The 17,403-nt window shown below is 34.6% G+C and overlaps 1 protein-coding gene across 2 annotated transcripts in view; it reads left to right on the top strand.

Annotated features, from left to right (window-relative positions):
* Rock1 (Rho associated coiled-coil containing protein kinase 1) overlaps window positions 1-17,403 on the top strand; it is a 111,455-nt gene that overhangs the window by 39,880 nt on the left and 54,172 nt on the right. For both annotated transcript variants that reach the window (XM_028759484.1, XM_028759485.1), the window contains exons 5-9: window positions 3,728-3,903; window positions 5,377-5,461; window positions 7,450-7,594; window positions 8,161-8,299; window positions 10,600-10,691. In XM_028759484.1, the coding sequence (XP_028615317.1) occupies window positions 3,728-3,903; window positions 5,377-5,461; window positions 7,450-7,594; window positions 8,161-8,299; window positions 10,600-10,691 (637 nt within the window). The remainder of the gene's footprint in view (window positions 1-3,727; window positions 3,904-5,376; window positions 5,462-7,449; window positions 7,595-8,160; window positions 8,300-10,599; window positions 10,692-17,403) is intronic.

The following is a 17,403-nucleotide window of genomic DNA, read 5'->3' on the forward strand; positions in this document are numbered from 1 at the left end:
CCTCTATTTCTTTTCATCTTTGATTTTGAAGTCTTTTTAAACTAAGCTATATCATTTCCAAATTCCTAACATGTATTTTATTGTTTACTTACAGTATATATTGAAGACTAAATAAGCATTGCAATAAAAGAATTTGGAAAATGTCTGGTTTTATATATATGATAACATTTAAAAAATTTTTCTTGTGGATGTATGTGCTTGAATATATATGTAACACATGCTTGCAGGAACCCCTAGAAACCAGAAAACAACGTTGGCGCTCTTAGAACTGGAGTTACAGATGGTTGTGAACTACCATGTGTGTGTTGGAAACTTAAACCCAAGTTTAGTTGCTCTGCAAGGAGCAACAAGTGCTTATAACCACTGAACCATCTCTTTAGCTTCCCACATTTTAAACTTGAAGTCTCCATTTTTTATTACCCGCCTATGTCAGGGTTCCTCAGCTTTACTATTTGTATACCAGATAATGCTTTTTATTCCCCCCACCCCACCCCCTGGAAAGGTTGTTTTCTACATAGGTCAGGCCAGCCTCAAACTGGGTCATTAAAGGCATGTGCCACCATATTTGACTTTAGATAATTCTTTATTATGAAGAATTATTGAACTACTTACTTTTCTGTTTCTGTGATAAAACACCATGACTAAGCGACTCATAGCTGGAAGGTTTATTTGGGTTTATGGTTCCAGAGGGATGAGTCCATCTTATTATGGTGGGAAGGCATGGCAGCAGGTGAGAATGGTGGCTGGAGGTAAGAGCTCATATCTCGAACTGCAAACACAAAGCAGATTTGAACAAACTAGAAATGATGGGGACCATTAAATTTTCAAAACCTTCCAGGGACATATTCTAACAAGGCCACATATCCCAAGCTATTGCAAATGGCCAACAACTGACCAAACTGTAGAGAATATATGAACTATGGGGAGGGCATTCTCATTCAAACCTTTACAGTTATCCTATGTATTATTATTATTTTTTTTCTTGGTTTGTTTTTTCGAGACAGGGTTTCTCTATGTAGCCCTGGCTGTCCTGGAACTCACTCTGTAGACCAGGCTGGCCTCCAACTCAGAAATCCGCCTGCCTCTGCCTCCCAAGTGCTGGGATTAAAGGCATGCGCCACCACTGCCCGGCCTATGTATTATTTCTATTGCTAGTATGTTTACGATATTTGAGAACATTTTTATTTTCTGTTTAGGATATACCAGTGACAACTCTTTGCTACTCCACATACTAATTGTGACAACTAAAACTGCATTTAAACATTGTTGAATATTCCTTGAATGGTAGGGAACAAGAGAGCAGGGAGGCAGTATTGCCTTTGGTTGATAACTTCTGAAAATTGTATGCTTAGTATTATATCTGTCAAAGATTAAAATATTTATGTCATAATTGTTCAGTTTGCAATTTAGATATCTTAGAATTTTGTTTTACTTATTATACTGTATATAAATAGGGTAAACTACCACCAGAATAACAATGCTTCTTTAATTATGATGGTTAAGTGAAAATTTTTACATTTAGTCTGGGACAGTCATGAAATGATACTTCTATTTCTTATCCTTACTCCAAAATTTAGTTTAGTTTTCTTTTTTTAATTTAATGATATATGTGGACATGTGTGTGCCCATGTATACAAGTGCACGTGTATTCATTGAAGCAGAATGAGAACTGTAAGTGCCATTTGTCTTCCTCTTTTGAAACAGGATCTCTCATTGGTGTGAAGTGCACCAATTAATTGATACTGGCTGGCCAGAAAGTCCCAACTATCCTGTCTCCATCTCTCCAGTACTGAGATTACAAGTGAATGCCAGCACACCCTGCATTTTCACATGAGTTCTAGGGGTCAAACTCAGGTTCTTGTATTTGTAAAGGCAAGTGCTTTACCAGCTGAGCTATCTTGTTCCTGTGTAGGTTTTAAATTAGTAAGTGGGACTGCTGAAACTGCTCAGTGAGGAAAAGCGTTTGTTCTTGTGAGCACGAAGACCTAAGTTCAAATCCCCAGCACCCATGTCAGCAGTTAAGAGCTTCTCTTTTACAGGACCCAGGTTTAGTTCCAAGCATCCACATGGCAGCTCATAACCATCTATAATTCTAGTTCCAAGGGATCTCTTGTCCTTTTCTGACCTCCATAGACAGTAGGCATGCATTTTGTGCACAGGCTAATTTCAGACAAAATCCATATGCATAAAATAAAAATTAAGGGGGGCTGGAGAGATGGCTCAGCGGTTAAGAGTACTGACTGTCTTTCAGAGGTCCTGAGTTCAGTTCCCAGCAATTACATGGTGGCTCACAACCATCTGTAATAGAATCTGATGCCTTTTTCTGGTGTGTCTGAAGAGAGTGATGGTGTACTCACATACATAAAATAAATAAATCTAAAATAGAATAAAATAAAAAATTAAGAGGGAAAGAAAGCTTGAGTATAGCTGCCTGTTCCTGTACTCTCAGCAGTAGGGGACAGAAACAGGCAGATCCTAAGAACTTGTTGGCCAATGAAACAGAAAGCTTCTAGTTCAGGGGGAAACTATCTCAATGCCATAAGGCAGAGGAATAGAGGAAGATATCCTGTGTCATGGTCTGACCTCAGCATTAGCATATTTAATGTGACTCTACCACCACAGACATACATAACATAAACATACAACATAAGTGAAATAATTTAAAATAAACATATAACTAAAATAATTTAAACACTGTTGAGAAAATGAAACATGAAGGCTTTAGGAAATCTATGTACATCTGTTGTTATTGTTCCCTGGGGTTTGCTTTTAGTTTTGTTCTAAAGTTGTGTTTACTTAAAATTTGTTTGTTTGTTTTTAAACTTCAGCCCTGAACACATAATAGACTAATGCTTGATATTCTCAACAGTTTCTTGCTAGTGATTTGGTCTTCTTTTTAACAGTCGAGAAAGACAATTGTTGTTAGACATTCCAAGTTAGAGGTTAATGATTGATTATTTTGTTTACTAGAAATTTGGTAAACCTGTGCCAGCTACCAGGCATCCAGATGCTAGTTGAGTAGTAGGTTAGTAAGTAAAAACAGTTTAGTTCCTAGTACTCTTGTAGAAGAGATTACAGTCAGTCAGAAACATGGAGAGACGCTAAGCAGATTTCCAGAGCTAGGCAGCTAATGCACTGCAGTGGAGCCAAAGCCTCAGAGCTCTGATGTTCATTGTAAAGTCAACACTAATCTTCTCATTGCATCTTACAAACCAGAAGTACAGTATTTGTTTGCCTAAGAAATTTGTTTGTGGGCTGAAGAGATGGCTCAGTGGTTAAGAGCACTAACTGCACTTCCAGAGGTCCTGAGTTCAAATCCCAGCAACCACATGGTGGCTCACAACCATCTGTAATGAGATCTGATGCCCTCTTCTGGTGTGTCTGAAGACAGCATATTCATATATAATAAATAAATACATCTTTTTAAAAAAGAAAGAAATGTGTTTGTTCCTTGTTGAAACGATTAGAAATAAAAATCTCTCAGTATAAAAAGATTAGATGTAGTATAGAGAGCTGTGAAGAGGAAGTGACTCCAGTTCCCTCTTGGATACTCAGTTTATAGCTGTTGGTGTGTATTAGGGTCCTTGTGGCATTTATGCTTGCCCTGTGAATTAGCTTGCACTTACATTAATCATTTCCTTCTATTTTACATTAATATATTTGGCAGGTTTTATATGAAAACAAAATGTAGCAAAAATCATTCTAATTTTTTTTTTTAATTTTGTAGCTTTTTTATGCATTCCAAGATGACCGGTATCTCTACATGGTGATGGAGTACATGCCTGGTGGGGACCTTGTAAACCTGATGAGCAACTATGATGTGCCTGAAAAATGGGCACGATTCTACACCGCAGAAGTAGTTCTTGCATTGGATGCAATCCATTCCATGGGGTTTATTCATAGGTAAAGTTAGCAATTCTTTCCGTTTCTTATTTTTTAAAAGGAGTAGTTGAAAGAAAATGTAAACGTCACTTAACATTTCCTACTTCCAATCTACCTAATTTCCTACCCTGTAACACAGATGGCATTTTAGAATTGTAGTGCATTTAGTTTAATCTTGTTATAAATAATATTCTTTAATAATCTTAGTCTAATTTTATAGCTTGTACATACTGTACATTAAAAAATAAAATTGTAAAGTGATTTCTAAAAGTTGTGTGAACATTTTGTTGTCATATTATATGTAATAGGTTTGTTCTGTTTTACACATGTACATAAAGTATTTTGATCATACTTACCACACATTATCCTTTCATGTCCCCCTCCTACTCATCTTCCTGTACCCAATCAATCTCTCTCATACTTTAATATCTTTTTACACCCCTCTGACTTTTCTGGTATCCATACTGTATATAGACTGTCATGGTCTCCCTATATGGACTCCCTTAAAAATGAAAAAATACAGACAAATGACTAATTAAATTTTATATTACACTTAGAAAACTTTTGTATCTTTAAAAAATTGTTTATCTTAGTAGGTTCTCTACAAAATTATTTGTGTCTAAATTTACTTCCAAGCACAAGGTCATGAAACCACTCTAGGATGTGTTTAAGTTGCATGAAAATACTATTTCATATTTTGGTGATTTAAATCATGAACTACTCATATATAAAATATAAGCAAACACCGCTTTAACTGAGGTCGCTTATAGGAGTGAGGCTGAGGGGTTATTTTCAGGCATATAAGCACTTACAGTGGCAACACCACTGAAGACAGCCTTTCATTCCCCAGGCAAACATTATCTACCAGTAGCTCCGTAGAGGACTGAGGCTGAGATTTGTTTTAAATACAATTTATTAAAGTAATGAATAATTAGAAATGCATTCATTGTAGATTAATTTATTCTGAAAACACCCCTTGAGTCTTATGTGCAGCTACTGTGCTACATATCTGGGATCCCAAATGAAAGTGAGTTAGATTCTGTCCTGGGGTCATTCATATAATCTCTTATTACAATGTTTTGTCTGACATTTATGTTTAGATGATACATATTTTTGTGCTTAATCTCTCAAATTACTCATTTTCTTACCATCAAACTGTAGCTCAGGCCTTTAACCCTAGCACTTGAGAGGCAGAGGCAGATGGATCTCTGAGTTAGAGACCAGTCTGTCTGTTCTACAGTTTCAGGACAGCCTGGGCTATACAGAGAAAGCTTGTCTTGAAAAACAAACAACTAAACCAAACTGTGCCTTTAAAAAAAAAAAAAAAAGCCCATATGTAAAGGAGTGTTTTGTTGTACTTGAGTCTCTAGGTGTGGGTAAGGGAGCACATGTAGATCGGTTAAGAGGACTTGATCTGAAATAACTGTTTCATACCTTTTATCGAAGTCTGATCTGTCTTAGCAATATTTTGTTATTTGTTTTTCCCTCCCTTAGAGATGTAAAGCCTGATAACATGCTGCTGGATAAGTCTGGACATTTGAAGTTAGCAGATTTTGGTACTTGTATGAAGATGAATAAGGTTAACTTTAAAATTCTAATTTTGTCTTCTAATTCCAGATAGTATTTCTTTAGAAAGTTCTATTAAGAATTCACTTAACCATGGGGGCTAGAAAGATAGCTCACGGTTAAGGGCACTGGCTGTTCTTCCAGAAGTCCTAAGTTCAATCCTCAGCAACTACATGCTCACAACCATCTAGCAGGTGTATATGCACATAGAGCACTCACATATACTCATAGACATAAAAATAAATAAATCTTTAAAAAAAAAAAAGACTTCACTAATCAGTTGGATGACGGTGGTATTCACCTTTAATCTCAGCCTTTGGGTGGCAGAGGCAGGTGGCTCTCTGAATTCAAGGCCATCCTGGTTTACAGAGTTCCAGAACAGCCAAGGCTACACAGAAACCTGTCTCAAAAAACAAAACAAACAAAAGAATTCACTAATCATATCTGGATTTGTCCAAAATCAATATATTTGTTGTTCTTAACACCACAGTTTCAGTGTTGTATTCATAACTAGTCAGTAGTCTATCCTCTCTGTTTAGGGTAAATATAGATTGCCAGATTGACTAGTACTTTCATCACAACTCAGTCATACACATTACTGGTAACTAGAAATGGAATCGGTGTAAATGTCACTAAGTGTTAAAATTAAGAATGTCATAAAAGTTAGATTTAGATGTCTTAGAAATGTTTTATGAAGACTTTAGTTGTCTTAACATACATAAAATTTTGTCACTCAGTTTAAAAGTGGGTTTTAAGAAACATTCACTGTTTGTGTAATAATTTATACATACAGCTGAAAGAGAAAAATGCTGCCTTTTTTCTTTGGTTGTAAAGGCTTATGTATTATTTCACAACAGAATAGCTAGAAATGTTATTATTTTGAAAGATATATTGATTAAAAGGGAACATTACATGCAAAGTAGTGTGTCAGCATTTATTTTTAATTCAATTGCACTAATAAAGTAGGTAAAATAAATAATTTTGGAAGAAGACATTAAAATGTGGATCCGATAGTTTACTTTGAGTTAACACTGTCAGGCCTTTGCCTTATGTACTGCTTTATTTCATATCTGTACAGCTAGCGTTTGTGTATTTTTATCACAGTTTCTAGCATAGTTAAATCAGTCAGATATTTTGGTTAAAAAATAATGAAATCATATTTATATGCACTAAAATGATTTGTTATGTAATCTCAATCTGTTTGCTTTGATTTTTATCTCTGGAATTACTATGCAGTCATCATATTAGCAGTTAGAATAAGAAATGGGGGCATCTAGTGAGTACTGTAAAACAAAAACATGAATTTGTGTACTCACTGATATTTATATAATTACGTTGTGTATGCAGTCTATATTTACATTTAGGATTTTTCAAGCTTGCACTTTGAGAATATTTTTGTTAGCACACAGAAGTGAGTTTTACTGTGCTGTTTCCGTGTGTTATCCTTTGTATTCATCTGCAACACCCTGTGCTTCCTTATTGGCCCCCTTCTGTGACTAGTGTGGTTTTCATGGCACATGTATTCCATTATTATCAATCTTTGCCTCCCTTGCCTTCTTTATTCTCATGGTCTCTTTTCTGCCTTGACGTTGCACACAGGTGTGTTTGTGTGTGTGTGTGTGTGTACATGTGTGTACACACGTATTTGTGTGTGTGTGTGTATGTACACGAGCTTAAATCTAGATTCAACGTGTGAGAGAAGGAATGCATTTATGCATTTGTCTTTGTAAGTCTGACTTACTTTGCTTCACATAACTTCTAGATCATTCATTTCCCTGAAGATGCCATGATTTCATCCTTTTATATAGCTGGATAAATTTCATTGTTTATTAGTGTATTGTTTCTACTCATCTAATGATGAACTTCTAGACTGTCTCTGTTTCTTAGCAATTATGAATAATGTGTTAATTTTTGATAAGGCACAGTTCTTCTTTGGGTTATATTAAGAAGAAAACCATTGAAAATGATTAAGTCCTAATCCAGGCTTGCTGCTTCTTTTAGGAAGGTATGGTACGCTGTGATACAGCTGTTGGAACACCTGATTATATTTCACCTGAAGTATTAAAATCCCAAGGTGGTGATGGCTATTATGGACGAGAGTGTGATTGGTGGTCAGTTGGGGTATTTTTATATGAAATGCTTGTAGGTGAGTAAAGGAGAGTTTTGTTTTAGTTTTGTGTGTGTCTGTGTGTGTGTGTGTGTGTGTGTTTGTGTGTGTGTTTGTGTGTGTGCACGCACGTGCTTTAATATTATTTTATGTGTATGGGTTTTTTTTATCTGAAGTTTGTCTGTGTACTACATGTATGCCTAGTGTCTGCACAGTCCAGAAGAAGGTGGGGAACAGAACCCGGGTCCTGTGTAGCAGCAAGTGGTCTTAAGGCATCTCTCTAACTCCTGTTTTTGTTTTAAGTATCAAATGTTTTTCATCCCAAACCCACCACTTGGCTTTCTATCATATAATACTTATAATATTAAATTTATAGGAAATGATCAAAATCCCTAACCTGTTTTGTCTCTTTTAAAAGCTATTAGGCTAATTTTGTGATGTGTTCATTTTTCTATATTAAGTGTATACTTTTAGTTTAACAAGTATTTATTGGTTTGTTTGTTTGTTTGTTTGTTTTTTTTAAAAAAAACCAGGTAACTAATTCTTCCTTTAAAATTTGTAAATGTATTTCTTTGGTTGTCTTTTTTCCTGTCAATTTTTTTCAGGTGATACACCTTTTTATGCAGATTCTTTGGTTGGGACTTACAGTAAAATTATGAACCATAAAAATTCACTTACTTTCCCTGATGATAATGACATATCAAAAGAGGCAAAAAATCTCATTTGTGCCTTCCTTACGGACAGGTAAATAATTTAGACACTGAGTTTGCTTTTGTTATTACAGTATGTGTGCTCCTGCCCCAGCATACCAGTTAGCCCTTCTGCTCCCACCGCGTGCACTTTTCCCGCTCTGCCATCTCGTCAGCTTATACAGTTCTTTAAGTTCTAAGGCATTCTCATTTTGCTGCTCAGTTTTTTTTTTTTTTTTTTTTTTTTTAGTTTTTCGAGACAGGGTTTCTCTGAGTAGCCCTGGCTGTCCTGGAACTCACTCTGTAGACCAGGCTAGCCTCGAACTCAGAAATCCGCCTGCCTCTGCCTCCCAAGTGCTGGGATTAAAGGCGTGCGCCACCACCGCCCGGCTGCTGCTCAGTTTTTAAGGTTTATACTTTACCTCTCTTGGTGTGTGAACTATTAGAATATAAAAGCCGATGTCTTGAAAGTTTATGATAATAAAGCCTGATAAAAGGTTAGGGTATTCTGATATCTTTTCTGCCTGTCAGCTTAGTGCACATAAGCAGTCAGCTGATGACCAGATAATCTTTTTCTTTTTTTCTTTTTTTTTTTTTTAACTTGGTTAATTATCAGACTTATAATTATTGAATCCTAGGGTTTTTTTTGTTTTTGTTTTGTTTTTTCTTTTTGTTTCTTCCCACACAGCCAGGACTGTAAGTGAACTCACTTTGTAAATCAGACTGGCCTTGAATTCACAAAGACAACCTGCTTCTGTCTCCCAGGTGCTGGGGTTAACATTACCTGACACCACATCCAGCTAGGTTTTTTTCCCCCTTTCTTTTTATTCTTGATGCATTAAAACCTCTGGAATTTGGGTGCATCTTTCATCACTGATTTACACTAATGGAAAGCATGTTTCCCTTAGTTATGTAAAAGTGATGACACTTCTTCAATTTATGACAATTTGATTTGGTAATTTATAGTTTTTAAATGCGTACCGTTCTTGTAGACATAGTTGTGTCTTCTAGCTACAACAAGTGCTTATGAATTTATGGGTTTTTAAATTTAAAAAGTGGAACATTACATACAATTTTGTAGTTTACTGTAATATTTATGTAACAGCACTGGAAATTGAATCCAGGACTTAAGACACAGGACAGGGAAAATGAGAGTTTAGTTCAGTTGCTTACTTATATAAGAACTTGGATTTAATTCTTTTAAATTTATGCATTAAGTAATTAAAAACCAAAAAACAGAATCAAATGACTTAAGATAACATTTAATGTTGATCATATGTTGTTAATGTAAGTAGTAGTAGAAGCCTAGTATTTATTTCAGTTTGAGGATAACTTTATTTAAAATTAATTTATCCTCAGGATGTGGTTTAGAGTTTGAAAGACACAGTTTCTAGATTTTCACATTTAATGTAAAGGAACTATCTTGTGCTGTATATTTGGTGCTAGCTATATAGGAATTAACAAGTTACATGGCATCGGCTTCAAGTCATCTCGTAGTTCTCTTGTGAGAAAATAGATGTTATACAGTGGTAATTACAGTGAGGTGTAGTGTCAGAGAGTTTGGCCTAAAAATGACTCAGTAAAAGCTGCTAACAAAGTGTTATACATACAAAGCAATATTTTTAACTTTTGAAAAATTTGGATTTGATGGTATTCCAATTAAGCTCTGATAGATAACATTTGGCACCAAGTCCTCATTTTCACTTCTGTTGAAGGCAAGTTCATGATGCTTTCCAAAAAGGGGCTACTGATGGTTTTGGGTTTTGTTTGTATTCATTTTAAGATGGTAGTGAGTGACTGTTTGGCTGCAGGCTGAACCCAGGACTCTAAATGCTATGTCACTGGACTACAGTTTTAGCATAGCTCTAGCTGGTCTTGAGCTTTCAATCCTCCTGCTTCTCTACACATACTATCAGGATGTAGTCATTTTTCCCATGCCCTGCTTTACCAATATCAGGTTTTAACTGATAAAAAATGCTGAATAATTTTTGAAAATAAAGTGAAAATTAAAATTTTAAACGTTTCTGGAATTTTTGGTAGAATTTGATATGGATTAAAGTTGTCTACATAAAACATTTACCATGAGCTTTAAAAACAATTAAAAGTTATTGTGTTTGACTCATATAAGCCTGTTCATCTGATTTTATTAACATTAAAAAATAGGAACAAGTCTGTGCCTTATGTATTTTTCAGTTTTTTTTTTTTTTTTTAAATTCTTTAAAGTCAGTCTGTGCTTTGTTTTCTGAAAGTCTTGCTAATAGATTTTGTAGGTGACAGGACTGCTCAGGTTTGGTGTTCTGTCATGAGTATAAGTTATAATAAGATCTTAAATGATTACTTTTTCCCTCAATTTAGAGAGGTGAGATTGGGCAGAAATGGTGTAGAAGAAATCAAACGTCATCTCTTCTTCAAAAATGATCAATGGGCTTGGGAAACGCTCCGAGACAGTAAGTTCTTTTTTCTCTGGATGTTTAAGAATATTTGAAAGTAGTTATAGTAAGTTGAAAGTGCCTTGCAAAATATTTGCATACAATTGATGAAAATAAATTCATAAATTCTCTAAACCTAGTTAAAAAGAACATTTGATAATTCTGGAGAATTTTGTGGAGCTGTGCCCCTCATGTCCTTTGCAAAACATATCATACTGATGGAAATGGAGTTGAACTCAAATAACGGTTGATACTTGAGCATCTTTGAGCTGCTCTTCTTTTAGGCTTAGTTATTTCTGTAAGAAAATAATAAGTAGGAACAAATGGACGAGTTTTTCTCCTATTTCAGTTAAAACTTAAGCTGTAAGGCGGCTGTGTTACTGCTAAGTCCAGAATATAACTCAGTTTTATTTATGTTTATATTGGAACTTGTGCTATACTTGATTAGGGCTTTGCAGAATGCAGTTAAGAAGTAAAAGCAGTATGCTAGAATTTAATTTCAGTCATTACAGAACATTTTATTTTTTATAAATCAAAGTTAAATTATAAGGTGATCTGAAGGAAACTTTACATAACACAGTTATATTAGAATCATGTATATTTTATTATAATTATGTATATTATATGCTATATAATATATAATAATCATTGTATATTACCTAATCTATAATTAAAGTATATTAAATGTATATTTTAGTATATATCATAATTATAAGATTATTATATTGTATATTAGCATCAAGATGACCCAGACTTAGAAGAATAAGAATTCATCTTTTTCCATACTGAAGTTTTAGAAGTTTTCTGTTTGTTGTTGTTTTTGGTTTTTTTATTTTTTCCCTTTTACTTATCAAAAGAAGGATGATGCTGCTAGCCCATCACCTATGAACAGTAATAGAAATGAGCTTTCCTGGATAGTGTTAGCAACATTAGGATTGTGGAATTCATTGAGACAATGAGTGGTAATTCTTAGTTGAAGAGAAAATTTTTAAATTAATTTTGAAGTCCATGATGTAGAGTTGCTAGTTTTAGTGATATATTGTAGTTGTCAATGATCACTAAAAGAAACAGGTACATTGCTTACAACATAGTATATATTGTTCTATACTATAAAATTACTCAAGAAGAAGGGGAAAGCTAATTGCTCCAGAGATCAATAGAGAAGCTGAGATCTCATTAACAATTACATCCAGTCAAGAAATGTGCAACAGATAACAATAAACCGCATAGTAAACCACTCTAAAAATAGGATGGTTTTATATATAAATATTATATGTAAATATATGATTATATTTATTATATATAAAATATTATATATATCCTTGAAAAATTGATAGTAAATAGATGAAGTGAGATATTTGAGCCCCTTTTTGCAGGCCAAGCATGATTTTATTCCAGGTGTTGGAAGAATAACTGTCAAACTAAGTTTTTCCTTGTGAAGCTCATAGTTGTGTGGAAATTGAGGTCCAAATTCATGTCATTTTATTATAACCCTATATGTCCTTAATAAAACTGCCTTTGCTTATGAAAAAAGTCAATTTATGGTTTTAAATCAAGTGAGCTTTATACTTAAATTAAAGATTATTACTGTCTTTTGTGATTTTTTTTATTAGTATCGTTATCTCTTTATATTTTAAAGAGCTTCATTGTTTTCTGTTTCTTAGCGGGTTTTTTTTTGCTGTGGTTTTTTTTTTTTTTTTTGCTTTTGTCTTTTTAAATACTGAGAATCAAGCTCAGGATTTTATGCTTTCCGAGCAAGCACTCTACCACTGAGCCATATGCCTGCCCTTAAGGTTTTGTTGTGGTCTTAGATGCAACAGACTTAGGAGCATTTTTATTTGTTTTGAAGTTTTTCCTAAACTTCATTGGTTCTGCTTTGTGATTATTGAAAAACAAAAAGCTGTAGAACTTACTATCACATTTCTTCTCCTTCTTTCTTCTGGTCTTTCTTCACAGCCCACTCCTAAAATACCAAGAATGCTTTGATTTCTTCTGAACTGAACTGACTAATCTACATTAGAATGCTCATAATTCCTTTTAAAGATTTCCTTATTTTTATTATTTTGATGTTTTCTTACACGTATGTATGTGCAACATGTGTGTGCCTGGTACCTACAGTGACAAGAAGGTGTTGTATCCCAGGAACTGAAACTATAGAAAGTTGTGCACTGCCGTATCATGTGGATTCTGGAGACCAAACAGGCTCTCGAAGAGCAGCCAATACTCTCAATGGCTGAATATCTTTATCATGTCAGTTATTAATACTTATAATATATTAGAATTTCCATTTTCTTCAGGAAAAATGCTCTCTTTTACTAATTTAGTAAAACTAATCTAGGTTTTATCAGTTAAATGTTTTAAAGTCATCATGACAATTAGTCTTGGTTGGGCACTAAGTACTTTCTCCACGTCTCTTGAGTCTGTTCACCTTTTACTTAAAGTCATAAAATATTAAGATAATAAAATTACTTTTACATTTACTCGAGGTAGAGTTGAAGAAATAACAGGGTTGTGAAATTAAGACAGAAGACTAAATGAAATGATTTTGCCTCAAAACCTTACCACACTACCAGCACTCTATGAGCTAGTGACAGCACAGGTATTCATTCAGATCTAAATCTCTATGAGGTTCTAGCACTTGTGCATTGTAATATTATACACCATTTAATGACTTTTTTCTATTTAAAATATTTAAAAGAAACGTAAGGAAGCAACATGTTGGCGCTAAATTTTATATGAAAGTATGCAGTCCAGTATTTATTACATATAATAGTCCTATAATAACAATAATGTGACCTGCAAAACATTTTTTTATTCACCATCTCATTGGAAATAAAAGACTGCCTTTGCTTAATCTTCTATTTGTAGCTGTTGAGAAATATATAAGATACTATCAGTGGCAATCTTGTCTGTCTGCTCTGCTTATGTTCTATATGTTTAGCAAAAAGCAAACATGTACTGAGTCTTATGGACTTACTAAGACAAGTACAGTCTCTCAGAATTTTACATTTTCATGGCAAAGATTATTTAGGACCTAGCTTGCAACTCTTTAAAGGTTTAGACTTTGTTAACATTGTAATGAATTCATTTTTATTTTAAATATTTTTTTTCCTTTCTTGGTGAGTAAAGTAGGCATGACAAAATCCTATACTTGAGTCATATTTAACTTTTAGTCACTAGCAGCACGTATAGTCATGTTGCCATTCAACCATCATTGCAGTTCTCCAAAACTCTTATCATTTTAGATTAAAAAATCTTTATTCATTAAATACTATTTCTCCTTTCTTCTTCTCAATTGGCCCCCAATAAGTACTGTGTAAATTTCTGTCTCTGTGAATTAGATTATTTAGGGTATCTCATTTAAGTAAACACTGTAGTATTTACCTTTTTTATGGCTGGCTTGTTTGACCCAGCAGACATCTGTCTGTATCATCTTTGTTGCAGCATTAATCATAGTTAACCATTGTTTATATGTGTGTGACATTTTGTTAAATCCATTTATCAGTCACTAAACATTTAGATTTCTCTACTCTCTAGCTCTTGTTAGCTATTCTTCCACCAATGTTTATTTTGAAATATATTTGTTTTGTTATGAGTATTTTATAATTAGAGTATATATGGATACTTTCAGAAATGTCTACTTGAGTAACTATCAACAAAATGGAATTGAAGAATCATTTTGAGTTTCTGTTTTTAGGGTTTTGAACAATCAGCCACTACCCACCCTGATGCTGTCTCATAGTTGTTTTAGATTGCAGTTTCCTAATGGCTATTGATATGACATGAAAGTTAAACACTTCCATGTTTATTTATTGACCATCTATATAATTTTAAATTTTTTCCTCATTTTTAATTGTTTCAGTTTTATATTTAATTATTTCTCTATGGAGTTTTTATCATCACACAAGCGAAAGAACAGTTATCAATAATTTTGACTTTTATATTCATCTATGTAATTAGTTATCTTTTCCTATTTTTTCCTCATGACTGAGATTACACTGTTGACTGTATGCATCTTCAAGTGGTTCTTTTGTAGGTTTCCTTTATTTTGTATTCAGTTTCCTAGATGTGTATATTGATACATTTTATCAGATTTGGGGAGCTCTGGACAGTATTTCTTTAAATACTCTTTCTGCCTCTTTTCCTCCTCTTGTGCCAGATGTCTTAGATGCGCATATTGGTCAGTTGACAGTGTGTCACAATTCCTTTAGGCTGCCTACTTTCTCATTCAGCGCCAGGATTTCTATTTCTTTTTTTTTTTTCCCTTATCACCTGACAGTTAAGACATCATTTTCTGGCTTCCTTATAGTTAATTGCCCATAGTATGCTTTAATGTTTATATACATAAAGAAGATTTATTATAAAATTGTATTTAGTAGTACTAATGTCTGGAGTTCCCCAGTGGAGGTTTTTTTTTCCCTCCAAAAATTTCCTGTGACTGAACCATATATCCTTTTTTAAGCAAAATACATATCCTTTGTAATATTTTGTTATGAACGTGACACTTTGAATGTTATAGTGTTAACTCTCAAAATCATATTGCTCCTCTAAAGGTTGTTGTTTATTGTGGGCTGTGAGCACTGATTTTTTAAACATGTCTCCTGCCTTGTGTGATTACTATGATCTTTGTTCTGTTAGCCTATGACAGAAATTTCCCAAATACCAACATTATGAGTTCTTTGTTTGGTTTCTTTCTTTGTTCTTTTTTTTCCCTTTGTTTCGATTGTTCTTTTTTTTTTTAACTTTTTAAACTTTGTGTGTGTGTGTGTGCGCGCGCTCGCATATCAACAAAAGCCAAAAGAGGGAATCTGATCCCCTGTAAGTTGGAGGTGACTATGAACCACTTGATGAACGTGCTAGAAATAGAACTTGGATCTAATGCAAGAGCAGCAAATGCTCTTCTTATCCATCTCTCCAGGTCCTCTGAGGTACTCTCTTTATTAAGCAACTCTTGTTTAAAGGTTATTATACAGTTCTCAAGAAAATTGCCTCTAACAGTTTTTGCCAACATAATGTTTACTTCAGTAGAAAAAGGTGTTTTTAGGATTCCCTTTTTGTTTTCTTGATGCTCATAAGTTTATTGGTTATTTATTAACAAAGTCTATATCTGATTACACTATTGATAAGTCAGTAAAGTAGTCCTCACCTCACCAACTAGTTTTCACGTGATTAGGTGACATTTTTATGCACAGTCTTTTAAACATGGCAACTCAGAAGCAGAGATTTCAGAGCTCTCTCAGGATATCTTCCACTTACATCGCAACAGTTTACCAGGGAAGGAAGGAAGGAAGGAAGGAAGGAAGGAAGGAAGGGAGGGAGGGAAGGAGGGAAGGGAGGGAGAGGGGAGGGAAAAGGGAGGGAGGGGAGGGACGAGGGAAGGAGGGAAAGGGGAGGGAAAGGGGAGGGAGGGGAGGGAGGAGGGAGGGAGGGAGGAAGAAGAAAGGGAAAAACCTTATCAGGTTTTAAACTACTCTTATGCGTGGGTAAGGTGGCTCGTTAGGTGAAGGTGCTTGCTGTTAAAGCCCTATACCAGAATTTTTCCCAGGATCCACATGAGTACTTAAAAGTTGTCCTCTGACCTTCATAATATGCCATGCCATGGACATGTATACACACATAAGTAAAACATGATAAAATATTTTCTAAAAATTAAAATAACACCTCATAAGAAAATTGAGTCCATTGATAGTGGCAAGAGAAAATACCACACTGGTTGGCTTCTTTAAAATATTACGTGATAGTTTTAAAAAGAAGTTTTGAAACTTCAGAAAATTGACTGGATAAATCTGTTTTGGGGGTTTTGGTAAGGGGGACTATTGTCCTTAGCATTATAAACTTTTGAACAAATATCCCCCTATTCATGATAGCTGCAAGTGTATATAGATTTTGTCAAATGTTATTTCAGTGGATAAAAAATTCAGATTGAAGGATATATTGTTTTAAGAAGTGTATTTACCAGGCATGGTGATGCACAGCTTTAATGCGAAGCACTCAGGAGGCAAAGGCAAACAGGTCTCAGTGAATTTAAGGCCAGCCAAGGTTGCCTCAAAAACAAAACAGTGAGTGGAATTCCCAAAAGCGAGCAGGTAAGAAAGATTGATTTTGCGGAGACCATAATTTACTTGTCAGGGAACAGTGATCTTTTATGTACTTCTCATTTTATAAATCAGTCAGGGATTTATAAATCAGTCAGGGGATGACATTATGTAGTCAGGCAGTTCTTTTGACCATGAAAGTGAAAGGTCCCCTGTCCCCTTTGTTGTTACTGTTGGTTAATGCCAACAGCTTTGTTGGGCTAGCTCTGTTGCTTTGTTCCAAAGTTGGCCAAATAGTTTCCTGTGCCTAAGATTGAACTTGATAGATTTTTTTTCCCCTTTGGCGTGGGTCTCAGTGATTAAAAAGAAAAATAGCACCTTTGTATAAGTAAGTCAATGAAACAAGTTCAATTGGTTTTGCTCATATTCATCTTTTTCTCTAAAGGAAAGTGAGGTAAGCGTATCTAAAGTAGTGATCCAGCATTTTCTTGGTTGTTTTTGTCTTTACACAAAAGGCTTTATACTTTGGTTGGTTGGTTGGTCAGTCGGTTGGTTGGTCGGTCCATCAGTCAGTTGGATGGATGTTTGTTGTTTTGAAACAGGGTTTCTCTATGTAGCCCTTGGTGTTCTGGAGCTCACTCTGTAGACCAGGCTGGCCTTGAACCCTGCCTCTGCCCTCCTAGTGCTGGAATTAA

The sequence above is a fragment of the Grammomys surdaster genome, unplaced genomic scaffold (genome assembly GCF_004785775.1).
Source record: "Grammomys surdaster isolate TR1022 unplaced genomic scaffold, NIH_TR_1.0 126298, whole genome shotgun sequence".
In the NCBI taxonomy this organism is placed as follows: domain Eukaryota; kingdom Metazoa; phylum Chordata; class Mammalia; order Rodentia; family Muridae; genus Grammomys; species Grammomys surdaster.